Source organism: Spinacia oleracea, unplaced genomic scaffold (genome assembly GCF_020520425.1).
Source record: "Spinacia oleracea cultivar Varoflay unplaced genomic scaffold, BTI_SOV_V1 SOVchr0_003, whole genome shotgun sequence".
In the NCBI taxonomy this organism is placed as follows: Eukaryota; Viridiplantae; Streptophyta; class Magnoliopsida; order Caryophyllales; family Amaranthaceae; genus Spinacia; species Spinacia oleracea.
The window spans coordinates 338,283-357,432 of NW_026614331.1; the positions used below are offsets into that span (position 1 = coordinate 338,283).

General features: G+C 45.1%; 1 protein-coding gene across 1 annotated transcript; it reads left to right on the forward strand.

Annotated features, from left to right (window-relative positions):
- Positions 1–1,037: 1,037 nt before the first annotated feature.
- Positions 1,038–9,505, forward strand: LOC130464807 (uncharacterized). The gene is made up of 5 exons (XM_056834034.1): positions 1,038–1,242; positions 2,584–2,636; positions 8,174–8,510; positions 8,607–8,797; positions 8,873–9,505. The coding sequence occupies exons 1-5, from the start codon at positions 1,038–1,040 to the stop codon at positions 9,464–9,466; spliced, it is 1,380 nt and encodes a 459-aa protein (XP_056690012.1). The 3' UTR covers positions 9,467–9,505.
- The last annotated feature ends 9,645 nt before the right edge of the window (positions 9,506–19,150 follow it).

Sequence of the window (19,150 nt, forward strand, 5' to 3'; positions counted from 1 at the left end):
AAAAACCAACAGCTACAAGAGCTTTAAACGGCTAATTAAGAGCCATTTAAGAGCCTTTAAAACTAGCAGTTACAAGCTCTAAAGCCTCCTAATTCAGTCACTAAATTGGAGGTTACAAAGGCTTAAAACTCTCCTTACAAACAGCAATAATCAAAGCTAAGTAATGACTGAATTTAAATTGGGGATTTAAACAAATATCCCTTTATTAAACCGACTTTAACCAAAGCAATTAAATATAATAAGTGCGTACAATCTGTTTAAACAAGCGGACCAATGTGATTAAACGGACCAGTTTGATTAACGTACCACCTTGATAATAAGGACCATATAACGAGCTCACTCAATCCAAGTCACCATGCACACAAAATGAGCCATTGAACCCAAATCAGTTTTGGTTCCAATTGCTAGCATAAGACTATCACTTTCATCCATAACGTTATGTGCCTTAACGTTAGATTGTTAAACCCTTGCTGGATATGATAAGTTGGTTCACGGCGGTTGGATAGCAGGCGGGTGCACATGCTTACTCTGTTGGGCGTCATCTGGGTCTATCCACGTGTAGTGGGGTAAAATGGCGGGTCTTCCATCACAGGAGTGGACCCGGTGTCTGATAGTTCAGATTCAGCTTCATAATATTCTTGACGCCTTGAGGCAAGCCGTATGACGGCTGGTGGGCTTCCCCTAGACGATGGTCGTATGACCGGGTCCCTTCGAGGTAAGAAAGTAGGGGGTCGCGGGCGTTTCCCGAGTGCTCAGGCACAGGGCTGACTCCCCTGCTTGCTTGTGGACGAGAACCTTCTCCAGCCCTCCATACGTTGGATCTGAGTGGCATTCTGCTTATCCGATTGTTGCCTAGGCTGAGGGGTCTTTGTGGAGCCGTCCTCTCAGCGCTGTAGATTAGCATATTTTTTCGAATTTCATCTTGCAATGTAGTGCTCATCTGTTGTCGAAAGGTCTGATTCATTTGCTGTTGGAATCCTGCTAAGATCTCGCGTAGGGAGCCTACCGAGACTGGCAAATCTAGATTCTCATCTAGCATGGCGTCTCGGATGCTGGGGCTTAGATGGCCGCCTGGCGGAGATGCCTCGGTCATTGGTTCTTCTTCTACAACCACCTCAACCTCCTGCACCCGTCGCGGTGTGTTTCCTGCATTTGCGATTCGATTGGCTTCTTCTATGTGTCGTTGGCTCCTTTCGAGGGGCCGTCTCTCTTCTCCTTCACCAGTGTATTCTCTGTCAGAGTGTAGTTCGTCCATGACACTGTACCTCCCCACAGACGGCGCCAAATGTTGTGGGATCTTTTACGGTGCTGATGTGGCATGCGTTCCTCGGAGGTATCAAGTATGACCTGGCACGAACTTCTGGCAACCTGCAAAACAAGAATATTCCCGTAGGAATATTCCCTCCGATGCTTAAGTAAGTATAAGCTAGAGAGATAAGTAACTTGTAGAGAGAAGGCAGAGCAAAGATAGTTTTAGGTTGGTAGGAATGAATTGATTTTCTTTTACCTAGGGATCTGCACTATTTATAGTGCTAGGGTTTCTTGGGAACTGGTCCTGCATGATTGGATGTTATGCAAGATCAGGACACGTGTCCTGCTAAGTTTTGGGGGCTTGGTTTAGACCTGGTGGGCCTCTCAAGCGTTTGGGCCTTTCTTTTTGGGCTTTAATGGTACAGCCAGGTGGCGTTCTTTTAGGCCACATCATATCCCAACAGTGGTATCATGAGCTTCATGTACTTAAAGTATTTTTTAGCAAATTTTTCATGTTTTTAATCTTGTTGAATTTTCTGATTTATTTTTTCGAATTTTTTTGTCGGATTATGGTTGAATCGTGAAAAAACTGTTGTTTACGAAAAGTATCGGATTTTCAATTTTTCTGAGCCCGAATCGATGGAAATGACGTTCTAAGAAAATCATGAGAGCAGATGTGCGAATTTCAGCCCCGGAGTTTGATTTTTTGTCGTTTATCGTGTTTAATGAATTAAAACGTGAAATTTGACGGCTTTAAAAATCAATTATAATATCTACTCGACTTATAATTAATTTAATTTTGTGCTGCATGTTTTTTATGATTATTATAAGGTTTTAAAATTTAATTCGTTCATAAATATTAATTATAAACCATAATTCTGAAAACCGTAAATTAATGATTTTTATGATCGAAAATTAATTTTATTAATTGCTTAGATTTGGAATTTTGGTAAGGAGAGTAGGTTAATATGATTTCATGTTCAAAAGTCTTATTTAAAAATTCATGGATTAATTTTTTTTATTAGATTCGTTGATTTTAATCGTCTACCTAAACGAATTTGATCTGAAATTTAAATCTTTAGAACGATTTAAATGTTTGGATTGGTTTATCTAATGTATTCATATTTTTGTTGATAATAATCTTTCGTTAAACTTGAATAATTGTTAGCGTAGATTTATAAATTTCATAAATTGGATTGTTTAAAATTTTTACAAATCACCAACTTTAATTATTTTTCGTAATTAAAAACGATTGGAATTGTCAAAATTATGAAAAATTTAATCGTGCAAATTTTGTTTCGTAACGCTGAATTGGATATTGATGTTCATTAGACGAGAAATCCACTCGAACAAGGGCAATGGCTGATGTCCATGTGCCCATGTGCGTGAGTGTGCATAGCATTGTCTCGTGCCAAGGTTGTAGCGCGTGCATGCAGCGAGGCAAGAGCAGGGGCAGCGAGCCAGCGCTGGGATGCGCATGGCTTGGCGTGTCGCCTGCATGTGTGCAGCCATGCGCGAGGTGTTGGGGGAAGCCTACGGGCGAGCTCCTTGCACGTAGCATGCAAGGCGCAGTGACGTGCACAAGCGAGGGAGCTTGCGTGCCAACGCATGTTGGACAAGCGCACGAAGCTGTAAGGCAGCGACTAGCGATAATCGTGCACAGGAGCGCGTTGCATGCCTTGTGCGATGTTCACTAGAGGAAAAATCCTTATAGGTTGCTCATCAAAGGTTGCCCTTATTAAACAAGTGCAACCTTTAAGAACAAAAAAATTAAAAAAAAAGAAAAATTAAAATGTGAACTTTTCCCTCAAAAAATCGCAACCTTTAACCTAAGAACTAAAAAAAAAAACCAACACTGCTCTCCTCCCTGCAGCCAACGTACTTCTCTCACCAGCGATACCATCTCCCTGCTGACCGGCGAAGCCACCGGCGCTCTCCTCCTTCTCAGGTGGCCGGCGAAACCACACTCACGTTTCCGAAAATAGCCCTAATATTTATTTCTGCTTTTTAGGCCGGCAATTTCAGTTAAATTAGGAAATTTCGTGTTTTTGGATTTTCAAATTGAAGTGTTAAAGAGAGAGAAGGAGAGAGAGAAAGTGAGGAGACGAGGAGAGAGAAGAATTTTCGGTGACAAAAATATTATCCAAAATTGTTAAAAACAAATCAGTTTTTTTGGAGGATCTGATACTATTTGTTGGGGATTTTTCTGAGTTTTTCAAGAGGTACACTATCTTAAATTCTTTAACTTTGCTTATATTTTACGAAATATCTTCAACTGTCAAATATTTAAACGGCATTGTTGTTTTTTAATTTTGAAACTAATTACTGTTGTTGTTGTGATTTGTGCAGATAGTGTTTAAAATACTTAGTATTAGGTTTCCAATCTTCATTCTCATCTACTTTGGTCAATTTATGCACATTTAAGGCTCGTTTGATCGTTATATGTCATACTTTGACTAAATTAGCCGTTTTTTCGCTCCCAACTCTCAAATAATGAACCAAAATAGGAATACTAAACCTTTTGAATGTTTAATACTTTTGCAATCCTCATTCTCATCTATTTTGGTCAATTTATGCACATTTGAGGCTCGTTCGATCGTTATGTGTCATATTTTGACTAAAATAGTCGCTTTCGCTCCCAACTCTCATCTAATGAACCAAAATAGGAATTCTTAACCCTTTACATGTTTAAAATACTTATTATTATGTTGCCACTCCTCATTCTCATCTACTTTGGTCAATTTATGCACATTTAAGGCTCGTCCGATCCTTACATGTCATATTTTGACTAAAATAGTTGTTTTCGCTCCCAACTATCAAGTAATGAACCAAAATAGGAATTCTTAACCCTTTACATGTTTAAAATACTTAGTATTAGGTTACCAATCCTCATTATCATCTACTTTGGTCAATTTATGCACATTTGAGGCTCGTTCGATCGTTGTGTGTCATATTTTGACTAAAATAGCCGTTTTTCGCTCCCAACTCTCAACTAATGAACCAAAATAGGAATTCTTAACCCTTTACATGTTTAAAATACTTAGCATTAGGTTTCCAATCCTTATTCTCATCTACTTTGGTTTCCAATCCTTATGCTCATCTACTTTGGTTCTTTTGTTGATATTTGGGATCGAAAATGCCATTTTTGGCCATAAATGACCTATATCGACCCAAATGACCCATAGGCGTGCATAACGAACTTAAAATGAGTCTTATAAACATATAAATAATCATATGAATCATGAAAAACGTTTAGAATATGAAAATAGGTTTGTTTGTTGGTAGTTGGGATCGAAAATGCCATTTTTTGGCCATAAATGACCTATATCGACCCAAATGACCCTTAGGCGTGCATAACGAACTTGAAATGAGTCTTATAAACATATAACTAATCATATGAATCATGAAAAAGGGTTAGAATGCGGAAAGAGGTTCGTTTGTTGGTAGTTGGGATCGAAAATGTCATTTTTGGCCATAAATGACCTATATTGACCCAAATGACCCATAGGCGTGCATAACAAATTTAAAATGAGTCTTATAAACATATAACTAATCATATGAATTGTTGTGGGGTTTTTCCGGTGAGATACCTTGGAGGTTTCTTGGTAACTTTTAAAGATTAAACAAGATTGTATTTTTATAGAGAGAGAAAGTAGAGAGAAGGCAGAGCAGCAATTGCCCTAGAATATATTGATTGTCACCCCTTTTTCTAGGGAAGTGGGAATATTTATAGTACTAGGTTTTTGTGGGAATGACCTAATATTCCCCTTACATGATTGGCTGGGGAATGGGAGAAGGACACGTGTCCTTTCTCCTTACAATTCTCTGATCCCTTGTAGCAATAGTGGGCTATTTGGGCCTATTGTGCTTAGTAATTCACTTGGGATACATACTAATTAAGCCCTTTTCCAGGTATAGGTTTTATACGTACATTTATACATACTTAAATACATACATTGTAGATACCTAGATTAATACTCATGCCCCGGAGTAGACTTTGCATGATTTCTGCTTAGGGGGCGCAATACGTGCCAGGTGTCACATCTTCATTGGTGCACGAAGGCATGGTAATTTTGCCCACAACATTTGCCCCTCAAGAAGGGCATTTCTGGAAACACTTTTCGGGTATCGCTTCTTGATCTTTGATTTGCATCTTCATCTTTGGGTCAGGTGTTGAGGGGGTGACACGTGTCACCTTTCTCCATTTTGCCCCTCCCTATATATAGAGGGGGGGTAAATTTCATTTTTTTACATTTCGTTTTCACAGAGCTCTCATAGGCGATTTCCGGCGTGTTCCTACCACCATCAGGCGATTTCCGGCCACCACGAGACTCATCCTTTTCCTCGTCAAACTCATCCTGTTCTTCGCGAAATTCATCCCGTTCTTCGCGAAACTCATCCTGTTCTTCACCAAGTACTTCGCGGATCTTTCAAGGTTAGTTTTCGCCTTTCTTGTTTTTGTTATCCTCTCGTCATTTTTCTCTTTGTTAGTGGCCGACCTCTTAGTACTAGGTAAGGGTTTAAAGGTTTTATTTAAGATTTTTCCGCCGTTCATCTTTTGTCGGGGCGGACGTCCAATCGCGTCTTTTTCTTCATTGTTGGTCACCCCTAAGCCGTGCTTCGTTCACTATGCAGAAGGCATGGCTAGAACCAAGCAAACGGCAGATCCTACGCGCCTGCGCTTGTGGGAAGGAGCATCGACACCTCCTAGGGAGAGATATTCTTTCACCGCCTCGGCAGTCGACGAAGAATTTGCCGAACTCTTTCAAGAGATCGACGAGTACGTCGAGGCGGGGGAGCAGGCGGCAAGCTCGTCGGAGGGTACAGCGAGCCAGGCAGTGGGGGAGCCAAGCGTCGCTCCATTGTCATCGGCCGCCGAGGAGCAAGAAGCTGCCCCCCAGCTTATTAGGCCCAGAGGACGGGAGGAGGCCCAATTGCTTCCGTCAGAAATTCACCCAGACGTGGGCTGGATGCGGTGGCTAGACAGGCACGGAGCCAAGATGAGGGATGACCTCTGCGTGGGGGAAGGGTACCAAATGCGCGTGCCGGCCGGTCTGGACTCGACCGTCAGCCTGCTTGCCGAGGGAGAATTCCCTGTGTATGCCGCGTCAATCAAACTCGGCATGAGATTCCCTCCACACCCCTTCGTTGTGGAGGTGTTAGATGGTTTTAATATTGGGGTGGCCCAGCTGACCCCCAACTCATGGGCGGATATCTTTGGCTACATTGCCAAATGTGCGCTGAACGACGTGGAGCCGTCCTTCAACGCCTTTCTGCATCTGGTCTCCCTCTCTCGTTCCCCTAGTGCCGCCAAAGGGTGGTTTAATCTGAGCAGCCGTGGTACCTACCAGACAGTGGTCGGCAAGCTCAGCAAGTGGCATATGTGGAGGAAGAGGTGGGTCGTGTTTTACACGGACGACCAGGAGATGTATGAGCGAATGAGCCGTTGGAACTGCAACGCCAACTTCATGGATCGTGACGAGCCCCTTCCACCCCTTACTGCCGAAGAGTGGGATCAGATAATGGTCCTGTTCAGGGCCAACACTTACCACTTAACAGTGGATAAGAGTTTCCATGTGCCGGCCGAGTGGTTGCCGCACATTAGCCAGTTTCGGAACGAGGCTTTTCTAGCGGCCGTAGGCTTAGGATATTCCATGACTCGAGGTTGTATGCCAATTTATGTGCCGCTCTGCCTTGGTCTTATTCATTTTTCTAACTTTGGATTTCTTTTGTTCTCAGAGGAAGGAATGAGCAAGTTGTCGGCGGCGGATACCGGGAAAGGCGATATGACCGATTGGATGGCGGACATCTATGAGGCCAAGATGCAAAAGGCCAAGGCCGAGTTGGAGGAGAAGGTGAGTATTCTCTTAGGTTGTTTTTTGCAAGTTAAGCTTCCTCCGTCCATTGTCTATAGTGGACGTCTATTTAGTGACGAGCCGATATCCTGACATGTGACCCATGTTTGCTAATGTTGGCCTCGTCACTTTTTAATGACGGGCCCCTTTGTGAGTGTTTTTCCTGTGGTTACCAAGGTGCGCCTCGTCACCTTTTAAGACGGGCCACCCCCACCCCTTTTTTACAAGTGACTCGTGGTTGATAGGGTACGCCTCGTCATTTTCGAGACGGGCGTCCTTTTTTATGACGAGCCATTTTTATATGAGTGTTGCACTTGATAAGGTACGCCTCGTCATTTTTAAGACGGGCGTCCTTTTTTAATGACGAGCCACTATTTAATGACTTGTGATTGATAAGGTACGCCCCGTCATTTTTAAGACGGGCGTCCTTTTTCAATGACGAGCCACTGTTCTGTGAGTGACTTGTGATTGAAAAGGTACGCCTCGTCATTTTTGAGACGGGCGTCCTTTTTAATGACGAGCCACTGTTCTGTGAGTGACTTGTGATTGATGAGGTACGCCTCGTCGTTTTTAAGACGGGCGTCCTTTTTTAATGACGAGCCACTGTTCTGTGAGTGACTTGAGATGGAAAAGGTACGCTTGTCATTTTTGAGACGGGCGTCCTTTTTTAATGACGAGCCACTGTTCTGTGAGTGACTTGTGATGGAAAAGGTACGCCTCGTCATTTTTGAGACGGGCGTCCTTTTTAATGACGAGCCACTGTTCTGTGAGTGACTTGTGATTGATGAGGTACGCCTCGTCATTTTTGAGATGGGCGTCCTTTTTTAATGACGAGCCACTGTTCTGTGAGTGACTTGTGATGGAAAAGGTACGCCTCGTCATTTTTGAGACGGGCGTCCTTTTTTAATGACGAGCCACTGTTCTGTGAGTGACTTGTGATGGAAAAGGTACGCCTCGTCATTTTTGAGACGGGCGTCCTTTTTAATGACGAGCCACTGTTCAGTGAGTGACTTGCGATAGATGACGAGGCCTAATATTTGACTGTCCTTTCTTTTTAGCAAGCTAAGGACGCGGCTAGGGCGTCAGGGAAGAAGAAGGGGACGACTCTGTCCCAGCTGAAGAAGAGAGCTGTGCCGGCTGGCTCGGAGACTCCGAGTACCTTCAAGAAGCCAAAACCCCTACCTCGCCGTCTCGTGAAGAAAGACGAGTCGAAGGTTGCTGAGGGGGGATGCCCTGATGACGAAGAGATGGGCGTGGACAAGCCGTCTCTGGTGGTGGACTTGGTGTCCAAATCGAGGTCCGGTGGGCATCCGGACGAGCTGGAGGACCCTCTTTCGGGAATCCCGGCCGACGTCCGCTCTCAGATACCGGCGGAGGTGGCCCGCCGAGCTAGGTCTTCGGGCGGTAAGTATTATTCGAACGTCGTTCAGACGTATCGAGCCTCCTCTGGCAGTTCTTCTTACTCTCCGCGTCATCCTAAGGCCGTTGTTTTTCCTATAGCCAAAGACAAAGGGAAGGATGCAGCTGCTGCCGAGGACGAGAACGTACCTGCTACTCCCCACTATTCGTCAAAGGATAGGGTGGCTATATGCCGCAAGGTTTTTAAGGCCGTCCCCGCAGAGTATGTTGCTTCTCTTCCTGGCCGCAAGACTGACGCCCAGTTTGGTGCGATCCAGGCCACTCTTCTCGACGTAAGTCTATTTCCAACTTGCTTGTACTTGTCTTCTCTTTTAGAGTCATTTACTAATATGTAGCTTCTTTTGCAGTTGTTCTGCCGCATGGAATTCTGCAAGAGTTGGAAGACCCGCACTGCTGAGGAGCTCAAAGCTCAGGTGGCTGAGTCCACCCACCATGGCGACTATGCGTTCAAGTCCATTGAAGAGGTCCGCCTGCAGATGCAGACGACCATAGACCTTCAAGCGAAGGAGGTAGCTGCGTTGAGATCTGACAAGGCCGAGCTGCTTAAGAAGATCTTGGCGCAGGACAAGGACATGGTGGCAATGGTCGAGGAGGCCAAGACAGCGGCGGCGGAAATACGGGCGCTTCAGGACCAGTTGCGGGAGTACCCTCAGGTCAAAGAGGCGGCTGAGGAAGCCGAGCATCTTCGTGGGGAGCTGGAGACGGCCAGATCGCAAGTTCGCACCTTGCGTGAGCGTCTTCTGGAATCCTATGATCAGGGGGAACAAGCGACCAAGGACGCTGTTAAGCACGCCTGGGAGAGCCACATGTCAGAGTATGATCTTGGGTGGTTCCAGCGGCGAATGGAGCACAGTGCCGCTGTGTTGGCTGCTGAACGTCTTGGTCAGCCGCCCCCTGAGTTTGTATCATCTGATGACGAGGACGATGCGGCCGCTCCCTGATTTGCTTCCTTTCCTGCTTTTTTTAAAAATTTTATTCAAGCGTTCCCGTGCCTAAGGGCAAAAAAAATTATGTTGTAAAGTTTTGGCGCTGATGGCGCATGTATCATTGTGCCTGCTGAGCACACAACAATTTTCTTTCTTTTTTCTGGTCAAGAATTCTGAGCTACTTTTACACGCCTTTCTACGGGCGTTGTCTTATAAGTAAATAGGTTTTTTGATGCTTCTCTTATCTCGCATTTACTTGCTCTTCATAATTTGATTATTCCTTAATCAATAGGCTTAATCAATAGGTATGATTGCCAAGGTGCAACCGAGTGTACACTAAGCACGTTGATGCCGCAGGCAACTGAGTATGCGCTAGGCCCTACTTTGGTCGTCACTTTCTTTGGCGAGCGTGTCTATAACGATATTGATTGACGCAAGTCAATCAATAGGTATGATTGCCGCTAGACATGCTCGTCAAATGGACTGTACGGCCAAACGTTCGTGCCGCCTAACTTTGAGCAAACAACCTTTGTTTCGAAGTTAATCGTGCCGCTGAAATTTTGAGCGGACAACCTTTGTTTCCAAGTGCTTGGTGCCTCTGGCAACTGAGCATGTGCTAGGCCCCACTGTGGTCGTCGCCTTCTTTGGCGAGCATGTCTATAACGATATTGATTGACGCAAGTCAATCAATAGGTATGATTGCCGCTAGACATGCTCGTCAAATGGACTGTACGGCCAAACGTTCGTGCCGCCTAACTTTGAGCAAACAACCTTTGTTTCGAAGTTAATCGTGCCGCTGAACTTTTGAGCGGACAACCTTTGTTTCCAAGTGCTTGGTGCCTCTGGCAACTGAGCATGTGCTAGGCCCCACTGTGGTCGTCGCCTTCTTTGGCGAGCATGTCTATAACGATATTGATTGGCGCAAGTCAATCAATAGGTATGATTGCCGCTAGACATGCTCGTCAAATGGACTGGCCGGCCAAACATGCGTGCCGCCGCGCATTTTAGCAAACAACCTTAATCTCTTTGATATTGGTGCCGCAGGCAACTGAGCATCCGCTAGGCACTACTGTGATAGTCGCTTTCTTTGGCGAGCGTGTCTATAACGATATTGATTGACGTAAGTCAATCAATAGGTATGATTGCCGCTAGACATGCTCGTCAAATGGGCTGGACGGCCATATTTTCGTGCCGCCGCACTTTTGAGCAAACAACCTATGTTTCAAAGTTGTTCATGCCGCTGGGCTTTTGAGCGAACAACCTATGTTTCAAAGTTGTTCATGCCGCTGGGCTTTTGAACAAATAACTTACGATTTAAGTTTATTTGTGCCGCTGGCACTTATTATGCTGTACTGGTCGGCCAGCGGCTTGCTTATATTGGGAGGGGAGTTGGATAGGTGATCAGCCTACAACTTGGTGCTAATCTGGGCCACTTCTTAGGCTTCAAACAATTAGTCTTGCTGAGTTTTTGCTAATCTGGGCCACTTCTCAGGCCGTCATACAATTAGGCTTTGGTTATGCATTGGAGTGTATATTTTTATATTCATTGTGCGAGCAATAAATATTACGAGACAAATAGAGTAGTATTATTTATAACTTTGCAAGGCGAATTTAGCCGGTTACAAAAGTAATTACTACCCTACTATGACCATTAGAGGCCGCTCCTTGGGCAATGGATCGTGGTAAGTAAGACAAGGCTTAGCACATATCTAGAAGAAATATTTCTTGAGATTGTCGGCATTCCAAGTGCGCGAAATAGGGCGGCCTTGCATGTCTTGAATGCGGTAGGTTCCATCTCTAACTTCATCATAGATCTCGTAAGGTCCCTCCCAAGTGGGCGTCAGCTTACCTTGTTCATTTGCTCGTCCTGTGGACTCCATTTTTCTAAGGACAAAATCTCCCACTTTGAGCACTCTATTAGAGACTCTCTTGTTGTATTCTCTTGCCATCCTTATCTTGTACAGCTGTTGTCTGAGCGCTGCATTTCCTCTAACCTCGGGCAGAAAGTCCAAGGCTGCTTTCATTGTCTCCCAGTTAGCATTTTCGTCATACAGCATGACTCTCAACGTTGGCTCACACATTTCTATGGGTAGGACAGCCTCGGCGCCATAGGCTAGCAAGAAGGGTGTTTCACCGGTTGAATTCTTAGCCGTGGTGCGGATGGACCATAAGACATTTGGCAGCTCATCAGCCCATAGACCTTTGGCTTCGTCAAGCTTCTTTTTCATTCCTTCAGAGATAATTTTGTTGAACGCCTCAACCTGACCATTGGCTTGGGGTCGTCCGACTGATGCAAAACAGGTGTGTATACCGTGATCTGCCAGCCACTCTTTCAGCTTAGGCGTCTCAAACTGGGGCCCATTATCGAAGACGATAGCCTGTGGAATCCCAAAGCGAGTCATGATGTTCTTCCAAATGAATGCTCTCACATCAGCAGTTTTTATGTTTTTGAGCGCTTCTGCCTCCACCCATTTGGTGAAGTAATCTACAGCAACGATGACATAACGCCTTCCTCCTGGTGCGGTCGTGAATGGGCCTAGGAGATCCATCCCCCATTTAGCAAATGGAATTGGGCTTGTAATGGGCGTCAGAACTCGTGCCGGTTGATGTATTAGGTGAGAAAAGCGCTGACATTTGTCACACTTCTTGACCAGTGAGATTGCGTCCTCCTTAAGGGTCGGCCAGTAATAGCCGGTTCGAAGTGCCTTTTCAGCCAAAGCCCTTCCACCAATATGCGAGCTGCACAACCCCTGATGAAGGTCTTCTAGAATTTCCTGCCCCTTGTCAGGTGTTACACATCTTAACAAAGGACGGGAGTAGGCCTTTTTGTAGAGGGTGCCGTTCCACATTTCAAACCAAGAACATTTCTTTTGAAGTTTTGCCGCTTCCCTTGAGTCTTCGGGCAAGGCTCCATTCATTTTGAAGTTTACTATGTCATCCATCCATGTGGACGTTCTGTCAAGAGTTTCCACCTCCATTTGCTCAACACTTTTGTGCTCTTTTACCTCCCAAAACACGTGCCGAGGGGTATCACAAGACGCGGAACTTGCCAACTTTGACAGGGCATCAGCTTGGTTATTTTCCGAGCGAGGGACTTGCCTTACTTCAAAACTTTTCAGTGGCTCTACTTCCTGATGGACGGCCTGCATGTATTTGACCATAGTCGGATCCCTAGCTTCGTAGGTCCCATTAACTTGGCTCACAATCAGTTGGGAGTCAGATAGTGCTACAATCTCCTCGGCGCCTGCCGCCTTACACATTTTAATGCCACAAAGCAGGGCTTCATATTCGGCTTCATTATTTGACGCCTGGAAGTTAAATCGCATAGCATATTCAAAAGTATCTCCTTCTGGGGAGTGACAGATTATCCCTGCTCCACATCCATTCTGTGTGGATGAGCCGTCTACATACACTGTCCACACTGTGCTTGTATTCTTGGCAAAGTCTGGCCTCGTCATTTCAACAATGAAGTCGGCACATGCCTGCCCCTTGACAGCTTTCCTCGGCTCATAGGTGATATCAAAGGCGTTCAGCTCTATTGCCCAATTCAGCATTCGTCCTGACGCCTCCAGCTTTGTGAAGGGCAGTTTGAGCGGCTGATCGGTGTAGATCACTATTTTGTGAGCTAAGAAATAAGGACGGATCTTTTTGCTGGCCATGAACAGAGCTAAGCCAAACTTTTCCACTGTAGGATATCTAACTTCAGCATTTTGAAGAACATGACTGACAAAGTATACCGGCATCTGTATTCCCTCCCTCTCTGTCAGTAGAACGACACTCAACAAGTGCTCGGACACGGCGAGATACATGTACAAAGTCTCTCCTAGCAAGGGACTAACAAGACGAGGCAAGGTGTGTAAGTGCTCCTTTAATCTGACCAATGCCGCCTCGGCCTCGTCCGACCATTCAAACTTGGCCTTCTTTCTGACAGACCTAAAAAAGTAGTGGCACTTGTCTCCAGCCCTGGAAAGGAATCTGCCCAGGGCGGCCAAGCAACCTGTGAGCCGCTGGACCTCCTTCACTGTCTTTGGTGAGCTCATATCAATTACTGCCTGGATTTTGTCTGGGTTGGCTTCAATTCCTCTTTCATCAATCAAGAAACCTAAGAATTTGCCTGCCGTCACCCCGAACACACACTTCTTAGGATTCAACCTCATGTTGTAAGCTCGAATAGTTTCAAATGTCTCCCTGAGATCAGTTATGTGCGCCGCCCTCAGCTTACTTTTTACGATCATATCGTCAATGTAAGCTTCCATATTCCTGCCGAGCTGCTTAATGAACACAGTGTTAATAAGACGCTGAAAGGTGGCCGGTGCATTTTTTAACCCAAACGGCATCACCTTGTAGCAGTAAAGGCCTTGTTCAGTAACAAATGACGTTTTTTCCTGGTCGTCAGGCCACAACGGAATCTGGTGAAACCCTGAGTAGGCATCCATAAAGCTCATCATGGCATGCCCCGCTGTAGAGTCGACGAGCCGGTCAATCTTGGGCAATGGGAAACTGTCCTTTGGACATGCCTTATTGAGGTTGGTGTAATCAACACACATTCTCCAGGTACCATTAGGTTTTTTGACGAGGACCACGTTAGCAACCCAGTCGGGGTACTGACTAGGCCTGACGAACCCAGCCTCCATCAACTTCTGTATTTCCGCGGCTGCCGCCTGATTTCTATCTTCCCCATGGTTCCTTTTCTTCTGACGAACCGGTTTAAAGTTTGGGTCCACATTCAGCTTATGGACGGCCACAGCAGGGTCAATACCCGGCATTTCGTCCACCGTGAAAGCAAAGATATCTTCAAATTCTCTCAAAAGGTGGACCAACTCTGCCGCCAGCGGGTCGTCAGGAGAAATCCCGATGGGCACTACTCTGTCAGGTTTGTCTGTGTTTAAAACCACATTGAAATGGGCCCCAACAGGCTCTGGGCGTCTCTCTTCCATGTGCCCTGCTGAGATAGTTAATGTTTCTTTGACGACCTTGGGTTGCGTGTCGCCACATTTTCGTTTGTTGCTCGACGTCCCTTTCTCTTCACCCGTCCCCCATGCTTCTGGACTCAAGGTGGTTAGGTAGCAATCTCTAGCTTGTTGCTGGTCACCATGTATAGTGCTGACGCTCCCATCGTCACAAATGAACTTAAGAAGCATCAGATGAGTCACAATGACAGCCTTTGCCCTGTTCAACGTGGGACGCCCCAAGATGATGTTATATGCCGTCAGATCTTTCACTATGAGAAAACGGACATCCATTTGCCGAGATTCCTTTTTATTTCCCATCCTCAGAGGAAGGGTAATTATGCCGACTGGGTGGATGACACTACCTCCGAAGCCTATAATGGGATAGTGGATTTTCTCAATTTTTGAGGGATCATGTTGCAGCCGATTCAAGCACTCTAGACTAATTATGTCCGACGAACTTCCTGTATCAACCAAAATACGCCTAACCCTTAGGTTAGCAACTTTTAACTCAATTACCAAAGGATCGTCATGCGGGGTGGAGATTTTCCCACGGTCGGCCTCGCCGATTTCAACTTTTGGAAACGGGTCAACTGTGGCCTTGCCGGACAGCATCACTTGCCCCAATCGCTTGGCATAATCCTTCTGGCCCCTCATGGTCGGCCCGCCGGCGGCCAATCCTCCTGAGATGACTGCCACGCACTCTGGGTCGGTACGATTCCCATCTTCCTCCGAGGGAGGGGATTTGTTTTTCTTGTAGAAGGGTTTGCCAGAACCTCCCGTGTTCCTGCTGATATAACTTTTTAAGAACCCCTTGGTGGCTAGGCCGTCCAATGCCCTTTTCAAGCTCTTACATTCATTGGTGTCATGCCCAATGTCACTGTGAAAGTGACAGTACAGTTTGGGGTCCCTACTTTCTGGTGGTGACTTCATGGGAAATGGACGATCAATGTCATATTTGGACCCGACGTCCATCAGGATTGTGTACATGTCTGTGTTATACTCGAATCGCTCCCGATCATAAGTTCTGGGCCGTTTCTGACCTGCCGCTCCGGGGGCCCTGTCTGATTCTTTTGCAATAGCCCACGTCCCGTTAGGCCGGTTCTTCTTTTCAAATTTCTCCTTTTTTGCCGCTAGCTCGGCGGTATCACTTCCTCTGGGGTCTTTCGGGACGCTGCAAATCTCTGTTGCATGAATGAAGGCCTCCGCCTCATCCAACACTTCTGCCATTGTTCGGACGCTTTTCTTTACCAGATCAAACTTGAAAGAGCCCTTTTTAAGCCCTCGAATGAAGTTATCGAATGCAACACCATCTGGCAAATCCGGAATTTGCCCTGCCTCTAGATTGAATCTCTTTACATAACTCCTCAGGGACTCGTCCTTCCCCTGCTGAATCCTACTCAGATGCATGCTCGTCTTCTTCTCTTCCTTGTGAGCCATGAACCGAGTAGAGAACAATAGCTCGAGCTCCAAAAGAGCGAATAGTTCCGGCTGGAAGTCTCTCGAACCACTTAGAGGCTACTCCTTTGAGTGTGCCCGGAAAATACTTACACCAGGTTGAGTCAGTTGTTCCTTGGACATACATGTGATGCCGGTAAACCAAGAGGTGCATGTCCGGATCTGTGGTACCATCGTAAGCATCAATGTTGGGCGGCTTGACTTTGGGTTCCCTCGGGGCTCTCATGATGGAGTCTGCAAAAGGGGTGGTGTGCCCTAGGGCCATGTTGGACACCCCCTCCTGAATGTGATATACAGGGTCTTGACGCCTGGAGTAGGGTAGCCGCTGGGAGGACTCGCGTCCGCGAGTTTGACGGGTTGGACGGGTGGCCCCTGGACGTGCCTGGCTCAGATGCGTATAAGTTGGTTGAGGGAGAGGTCTATCCGGCATGACGGGGGTTGACCCAGTGTCAGAAAGTTCAGACTCAGAGTCGGGCAACTGCTCTGCGCGTGGCTGCTCACGTCCTCGGGACGTTTCTCCGATCAGCCGCCGTGGCATTCGGCGTGGTAGGTAAGACATTGCCTGATTGGGCTGACTTGTTGGCGGCTGTCTCCTTAGGTCCTCGCCTGTCAGCCTGGTCCAGACATTTGGGGGGCGCAAAGAAAGTGTTGGCCTATTGCTTGCCGGCCTCTCATGATTTGCAGCCACAGCAGTGGTGTAAATCAGCATACTCTTCTGTACCTCAGCATTAACTGTCTTCCCCACATCAGCTTGGAACTCAGCCAAAATAGCCCGAAGAGCACCCACAGAGACAAGCATATCAGGGTTCTCCTCTATTACCGTATCCACCCGAGGATCCAGGTGTCCTCCGGGAGGGGTGCGATTGGCCTGGTCGTCCTCCTCGCTGAGCACCTCTACCTCGGCAGTGTGACGAGGGGTGTGCCCGGCCGCAAATGTACGCGCGGCATCTTCAGTGATTCTTGTGGCCGGCGTATGATGTTCAGTCGGCATTTCTCTTTCGAGGGGTGGTCGCTCTACGCGCGTAGGCCGCCCAGCATCGTTGTCCTGTCGTTGATCTTCCATGTTACCGTACCTCCCCACAGACGGCGCCAAATGTTGTGGGGTTTTTCCGGTGAGATACCTTGGAGGTTTCTTGGTAACTTTTAAAGATTAAACAAGATTGTATTTTTATAGAGAGAGAAAGTAGAGAGAAGGCAGAGCAGCAATTGCCCTAGAATATATTGATTGTCACCCCTTTTTCTAGGGAAGTGGGAATATTTATAGTACTAGGTTTTTGTGGGAATGACCTAATATTCCCCTTACATGATTGGCTGGGGAATGGGAGAAGGACACGTGTCCTTTCTCCTTACAATTCTCTGATCCCTTGTAGCAATAGTGGGCTATTTGGGCCTATTGTGCTTAGTAATTCACTTGGGATACATACTAATTAAGCCCTTTTCCAGGTATAGGTTTTATACGTACATTTATACATACTTAAATACATACATTGTAGATACCTAGATTAATACTCATGCCCCGGAGTAGACTTTGCATGATTTCTGCTTAGGGGGCGCAATACGTGCCAGGTGTCACATCTTCATTGGTGCACGAAGGCATGGTAATTTTGCCCACAACATGAATCATGAAAAACGTTTAGAAAATGGAAATAGGTTCGTTTGTTGGTAGTTGGGATCGAAAATGCCATTTTTGGCCATGAATGACCTATATCGACCCAAATGACCCATAGGCGTGCATAACGAACTTGAAATGAGTCTTACAAACATATAACTAGTCATATGAATTATGAAAAACGTTTAGAATATGGAAATAGATTCGTTTGTGGGTAGTTGGGATCGAAAATGCCATTTTTGGCCATACATGGCCTATATCGACCCAAGTGACCCTTAGGCGTGCATAACGAACTTGAAATGAGTCTTATAAACATATATGAATCATGAAAAAGGGTTAGAATGTGGAAAGAGGTTCGTTTATTGGTAGGTGGGATCGAAAATGCCATTTTTGGCCATAAATGACCTATATCGACCCAAATGACCCTTAGGCGTGCATAACGAACTTGAAATGAGTCTTATAAACATATAACTAATCATATGAATCATGAAAAAGGGTTAGAATGTGGAAAGAGGTTCGTTTGTTGGTAGTTGGGATCGAAAATGCCATTTTTGGCCATATATGACCTATATTGACCGAAATGACCCATGGGCGTGCATAACGAATTTAAAATGAGTCTTATAAACATATAACTAATCATATGAATCATGAAAACGTTTAGAAAATGGAAATAGGTTCGTTTGTTGGTAGTTGGGATCGAAAATGTCATTTTTGGCCATAAATGGCCTATATCGACCCAAATGACCCTTAGGCGTGCATAACGAACTTGAAATGAGTCTTATAAACATATAACTAATCATATGAATCATGAAAAAGGGTTAGAATGTGGAAAGAGGTTCGGTTGTTGGTAGTTGGGATCGAAAATGCCATTTTTGGCCATATATGACCTATATCGACCCAAATGACCCTTAGGCGTGCATAACGAACTTAAAATGAGTCTTATAAACATATAACTAGTCATATGAATCATGAAAAATGTTTAGAATATGGAAATAGATTCGTTTGTTGGTAGTTGGAATCGAAAATGCCATTTTTGGCCATACATGGCCTATATCGACCCAAATGACCCTTAGGCATGCATAACGAACTTGAAATTAGTCTTATAAACATATAACTAATCATGTGAATCATGAAAAAGATTTAGAAAGTGTCCTTAAGTTCATTTGTTGATATTTAGGATCGAAAATGCCATTTTTGGACAAATATGATCTATATCGAGCCAAATGAGACTTAGATGTGCATAAAGAACTTGAAATGAATCTTAGTACACTCAGAAAGTTTTTTTCGCGACCAATATAATTTCTGTTTTCGCATATGAAACTTAATTTAATTTATTGGTTTGCATGTACGTTGTTCTTTTAAAGGTTTTCAAAACTCCAAGGGAGGGGCCCTTTACCAAAGAGGAGTTGGATGAAGTTCGAGACAAGTGGGCTACTTACTTCAACGATTGTGAACTACCCTCAGTTTAATAAATAGAGCATGCTTGTAGTTATCCGTGACTCTTACATTTTTTTTGCTATTTATTGATTTAATTAATTACATTTGAATTAATTCGGTAATATTATTGGAAATTTGAAATTTATATCACTTTTGAGGAATGTCAAGCTGATGTTTGATGAAACAGTATTCTATAAATTATAATGCGGAATTTTATAATGTAGAATTTTTTATTTTTTTAAAAAA

What these genes read in the sequence shown, in the direction of transcription:
- LOC130464807 (XM_056834034.1), top strand. Translation starts at nt 1,038, where the DNA reads ATGGCGTCTCGGATGCTGGGGCTTAGATGGCCGCCTGGCGGAGATGCC. An exon ending in CCGAGCTAGGTCTTCGGGCG is followed by an intron (nt 8,511 to 8,606) that starts GTAAGTATTATT and finishes TTTTTCCTATAG; the next exon opens with CCAAAGACAAAGGGAAGGAT. An exon ending in TCCAGGCCACTCTTCTCGAC is followed by an intron (nt 8,798 to 8,872) that starts GTAAGTCTATTT and finishes CTTCTTTTGCAG; the next exon opens with TTGTTCTGCCGCATGGAATT.